Below are 6,000 nucleotides of genomic sequence, written 5' to 3' on the forward strand. Positions count from 1 at the left end.
TTTAAGAAATACTGATGCTCCACACAAGAACCAAGATGTTCTCGTCTTACAGAAATACATATTACATTTTATTTGTTTATTTGGTATTTGAGAAAGGGGGAGGAGAGAACAGAGAGGGAGGGAGTGAAAGCAAGGGCAGGGGACACACGTGGCAGAGGTCACGGGACACACGTGGCAGAGGTCAGTGTGTAGGAGTTGGGTTCGCTCCTTGCACCCTGAGGGACTCAGGGCCTCAGGCTTGGAACAAGCGCCTTTACCTCCCAGGCCATCTCAGCCGGTCAGGGTACCTGATTTGTGAGAGACCAGTGTGGGAACCCTTGCTTGCGCCTGTCAAGTTCCCCTAGATATTTTTCATTGCACAACATTTATGAGTTACCAGAGTCAGAACTTGGTCCAGAATATGGTGCAACCACAGCACACAGGACTGAAAGAAATCAAGATGTCTTCGTGGATATGTTAACTAGTGCGAACTCTAGCTGATCTCGTGGCTCTCATTTCAAGGGTGTGTGAAATGGGTGCATTTGGCCACGCTGGAGATTTGGAATGACGTCTCGTCGCACACTCAACCCATTTGCCTTTCCTCTCGAGGTTGGTTGCCCCTGTGTTCACACCCTCCTCTGAGTATTCAGTACCGTCTTTGCCTACATATTCATTCTGACTCTTCCCCCAGTAGAGGTTCTCTGGAAAGTCCAGAGGAGGAAGCTTAGCAATTTCAAATGAGGAAATGTGATTTAATTTTACAGTTCAGTATACTCTGAGATCACAGTAACTCATTTTGATAAGGAAGTTACTGGCGTAAGTGAACCTGCTACAGAAAGTCTTAAACACACCAAGCATTGCGATGTCTGAGGTGAGGAGAAACAGACGCCGGCTTCCCAAACAATCTCGTTCATTTTAATCCATTCTTTCCAAAGCAGAGTGATTCACATTATCAGAAGATATTGGCCAAGTGTATGAATTTTAGTGCCATGAAACAAAAATTGAAATAATTCTGTCTTCCCAGTGACAAGTTCTTAGAGAGGGGAGTCATACAGTCTTATCCCCCGCACCTGAAAAAGTGAGCCAGCTCCCAACATGCAGGTCACAAGGCGGTGAAACAGGCCTGTTCTTAGTCTGCACGCAACCCACCCAGGCCGTAGGCTCAGCATGACCGGGTTTTATAATCCCAAATCAGGAACACTGTGGTGTGCTGTATGTCACACTCCGAATAGAAGGAGAAGGAGCAAACCTTGGGTGATTGTCAGGAATCCATAAAAAGAGAACCGGGAGTCAGAAAAGGAGACCAGGGACACCGGAAGGAACCGTGACCAGGAAGGAGAGGGGCAAGAGAAGACTAAACAGCAAGCAACGTGACTAAGGCCACCCTCCCATCCCCAGATCACTCCGCAGGATGTGAGGGAATAAAGAAAAACTGGCTTCCAAGTCTGTTGCCTGACACGCTCCATGCAGAGAGTACAGATTTAAAATCCATCTGGAGTGTCAAAGATTCAAGCCTAATCAAAGCAGGGAGAAGCCCAGGAAAGGTTACCCAGGTTCTGTCTAGAATTACACAGGTGGTCCCGGACAACATTTCAACTCGCGCTTTTCTACAGCGGCGCCGAAGCAGTACGGAATATTTATTTAGTCAAGGCACCAACTGGACCTGCAAACTCAGGGACCTCCCCAGAGAAAGGCTAAACCAAGCTGCGTTCCTGTGAAACACGTCTCCCAAGAAATGCTCAGCCCTGTGGGGTTGCCCCGTAGGAGAGAGAAGGAAGGCAGTCCCACGAGGAAAAGCCAAGCTTCCTGGCAGACCAGGTCGCTTCTGACAAACCTGAAGCCTGGGCCGGGAAGGCGTGGAGCTCCAGAAACCCCATTGCCAGAGTCGTCTCCTGCTGAGTCAAACACAGTCCCGCTTTTATACCCTACCACGATGCCTCGCAGGATGCAGGCACCTGGAGAAGCTAGCTGGGGACAATCCGTGAAGGAACTGACCATGCTCATAGTACCAAGGGAAGGCTCTTCTTCAAAAGGACAGGCCACGCCATAAAATACTGTACCCGGTAAAAAATAAAGATTTCTGTGTAGCCAGTCAGCCTGAATAAATCCTATAATACCGAGAAGAGATTAAAGTAAAAAGAAAGCCTAGTGTGCTTCTCATTTACTTGATATTCCAATACAAACTGGCTTAAAGTTATCAATAAATGAAATTGTTAAAATATAAATATTTGGATGGTCACCTCTAGGGACTGAGATGAAGACTCTCATGGGGGCACAAGTACCCCAGCCGCCAATGGCCCTGCATTTATTCACTCTGTAGTTGGATCGTAGGTACATGGGCCTTTGTTTCTAAATCACTATTTAGAGGTAACGTATGTTAAACTATTTTATGTAACTAATTTAGTTTTTGTGAATATTTTCTCATTTTGTTTCAGGAGAGACCATACTCCCAAAGTTCAAGACCGAACCAGGAGTAGACACAATAATCAACCCTGGCTTCCTCCCCTTCAAGTCCTTGTTGACTGCATTTCTCTCCTACAGCCACCAAAGTTACCTGACTGGCATAGCCAAGCCCACTGACTGTTTTGGCAAGAATATGTCATGTTTCATGAGGATCACTTAGTGTAACTAAAAAGTTTTCAGTTTGTTGGTGTAAAAATATTCACAGAGCCATTGAGATGCTCAGTTCCAAGCCCAGGCCTCACAAGGTGGAGGAGAACCCCCTTCTGAAAGTCACCCTCCAATGTCCACATGTACGCTGTGACATGCACACACACAATAAACAACAAAGATGGATGTACCTTGGAGGATATTAAGACTTCAGATTTAAAAAGTTCATGTATGCAGAAAGGAGACATATGGCCATTGGCCATGTGACTCCTAGTGAAGTCTTCAAAGCTGGATCTTCAAAAAATAATTTACACGTACATGTTTGATAAAGGATACACTATAAATAAAGTCTAATTTCAGATTTTCCTGCAAGGGCTGAGGTGTGAGTGCGTGTGTGAGTGCGTGCATGTGTGTGTGTGTGCATGTGTGTGTGTGCGTATGTGTGTGTGTGCGTGCATGTGTGATTTCACACAGGTTTATGTGCCTGTGGAGGACAGAAATTGAGGGCCGGTATCCTCCTCAGTTGTTGGAGGTAGCTCTCAGGAGTTCAGCCAGACTGGCTGGCCCGCAAGCCTCAAGATTCTGCTATCTCTGTCTTAGCAGGCCTGCAAGCATCCATGTGCCCCCCAGCTTTCTGAGAACACTGGGGTTCAAGGTTGGGTCCCCATGCTCGTGCTGCGAGCACCTCAACAGCTGAGCCGCCCCGGGCCCCTAGGTTGGTTTGTTCATTTCAAGCTATCACTCAGTGGTGATTATCAAAAGTAATAAGGTGGTGGGAATCAAAAGGACATGCTCAAAAAAACCAAAAACAAACAAACAAACAAAAACAGCAAAATACAATGCCTAGATTTTTACTGCGACATCAACACACAGGTTTATAATTCTTCACAGTGAGTGAAAGATGCAAGGAAGTCAAAAGCCAGCACACGCACACACACACACACACACGACTGAAACATAAGACTGTGACATTTTCCACCCAGCTTCTAATGTGCAATCTCCTGCCACTTAGCAAAACCAAGCAGGATCGATTTTTGGGGTGGGAAACAGACTTAGAGTTCCTTAAACTGCTTCTAAAAGTTAGACCTTCAAAAACTTTAGCAAAGAAAGTGAAGTGGAAACCACGCAGCCTTCGAAAAGCTATAAAGCTGTTGATTTATGACTAGCAATCAATATGCAAAGACGAGGGGATCACCGATGTTCCTCCGTGCACGGGAGTCGCGTAGGCTTGACTTCCACAGGAGTTCAGAGGGAAGAAACTGGGGATACGGGTAATTTGGTGCGCCCCTGCCCCAATCCACGACAGCCTAGTGTCTAAGGAAAACCAAAGACAGAAAGAGGCGAGCAAGTACAGCTGTTATACACAAGGTGAGACCCAGAGGTGCCGTTAAGCCCCAAGGATGCTTCCTTATTAATGGCCTTTAAAAACGAAAGGGAAAATTTAGGAAATTACAGACCCTGCTCTTTCCGGCAGATCTATTCTAAGAATGCACAAAAGTCACTTTCCGCCCCCTCCCTCCCCGTCAGAGGAGACTAAGCATCAGGGACTAATTCCAACTGACCAGGAGGCTAGGGTAGAAAGCTGAGCATCCCTGTCTCACAGCGGTGAGGGGTGGGATGGAGCGGGTGGCCGGTGTGTGCTTGGTGGCTCTTGCGCAAGCTGCTGTGCCTTTAGAACCCTGCAGACATTGAGTTCGCTGCGGGCATCCTGAAAGGGCCCATTGCCCTCTCACACCTGTAGGGACATGTCCCCTAAGCCACCAGAGCTGTTCCTGGAATACAGACTGTTCCACAGATATGCAGCAAATGTCTTTTTTAAAAGAAGGGGTGAAACCACTGAATTCCACTTTTTACAAGCAGTTTCGCTCTGGAAATGCTCAGCATCCTCGCTGGGGACAAGTGAGGTGGCTGTTAAGACACTTAAAAGGTCGTTTTCTTGACCACCACACCGGGTCAGCCTACACTTCGAGGCGCTCCTGGTCCTAGGTGAGCCCTGGGGACAGGCGAGGGCGCGCCATCCCTCCGCCTCCCGCCGACCCTTCCTGGTGACGACCCCGGGTACCACTCGTCTGGGCGGGGCATCCCCAGGGGTCCCCGTGGGGACGGTGTCCGCTCCCCATCCTCAGAGCCCCTGCTGGATCCCTGGTACCTGCCCGCCCCCTCCGAGACGCGCGCTCCGCACCTGCGCCGCCTCCTTCGGCCGCTGCCGCCGCCTGGGCCCGCAGACTCGGGAGCACGTCCGCCCGCACGTCGAAGTGGGTGATCAGCCGCAGAGCCATGGCTCAGCAGCGCCGGCCGGCCGGGCGCACATTCCGGGCCTGGCTCTCACCTCCCGGCCCTGCAGCCGCCTCTCTCCTTCCTCCCCGCCTTCCCCGCAGCAGCTGCTTTCGGTTCTGGGCGGTCCAGCCCGGAGGATCCCAGCACCGCCCCTTCCAGGCCGCAGCCTGCACCGCCGCCGCCACCGGGGAGCGAGACTGGACGCGGGCACCAGGCCTCTCCCTTCCCTGGCTCTGGAGGGGGAGCTGTCGCCGGCCCCGACGGGAGGCTTAGCCCGCGGCTTCCTGGGTCACCGGAGGAGACTCAGGTTACCACGAAAGCGGCTGGCATCTTTGGCCTGTTTTCCTGAGCTGGCTGTGGTGTTTTAGCTGTAGGGTTTAAGCAATAAACAGCAGCAGCGAGCATGTAAATTACGTGGTTCTGTGGATGAGGGTTAGCTTGCCTTCTGGCTTCTCTTTGTCTCTGCATCCTGGCTTGAGGAAGCTGGGTTGCCTAGGAGTGGCCTCTGAAGAGATTTGTGAGCACCTTCATTCTCCCAGGGTTCCTTCCCAACCCAACTTATTCCTCTACGAGTTTAATCTAGCATCTGGATCGCTCTGCTAAGGAATGAACCGTTAGCAAAATTGGCTCTGTGGCATATCATCCATCCTGTATATCAACGCCTGTTTATTAATGACCGTTGCTAAAGATAAAATAACCTACAGTGTCTCATGGTCATGCTTGAGAGGCTGAGGCAGGAGAATAGTTTGGAGCCAGAGAGTGAGACTTGGTGTCAAAAACAAACATCTAACTAGCCTTGTATCTCAAGACAAAAGGCCAACTACTTACTCTCTTAGGAAGAACTGCCTTGCTGGGCGGTGGTGGCGCACGCCTTTAATCCCAGCACTCGGGAGGCAGAGGCAGGTGGATCTCTGTGAGTTCGAGACCAGCCTGGTCTACAAGAGCTAGTTCCAGGACAGGCTCCAAAACCACAGAGAAACCCTGTCTCGAAAAACAAACAAACAAACAAACAAACAAAAAAAAAGAACTGCCTATGCCTAGTCTTTACCCAACTGCCGAGTCCTTTGTACCTCGACCTTGAACTCCCGACTGCTCTGGTGCCCAGACTCCTTCTGCCTAGAACAATTTCCAGGT

General features: G+C 49.9%; 1 protein-coding gene across 1 annotated transcript in view; it reads right to left on the reverse strand.

Moving 5' to 3' along the window:
• The window catches only part of Gsap (gamma-secretase activating protein), a 77,853-nt gene extending 72,543 nt beyond the window's left edge, over positions 1-5,310 (reverse strand). Inside the window, exon 1 of the mRNA XM_057758714.1 lies at positions 4,772-5,310. Coding sequence (XP_057614697.1) covers positions 4,772-4,868 — 97 coding nt within the window. The 5' untranslated portion in view covers positions 4,869-5,310. The remainder of the gene's footprint in view (positions 1-4,771) is intronic.
• Positions 5,311-6,000: the final 690 nt, after the last annotated feature.

Source organism: Chionomys nivalis, chromosome 26 (genome assembly GCF_950005125.1).
Source record: "Chionomys nivalis chromosome 26, mChiNiv1.1, whole genome shotgun sequence".
Lineage (NCBI taxonomy): Eukaryota > Metazoa > Chordata > Mammalia > Rodentia > Cricetidae > Chionomys > Chionomys nivalis.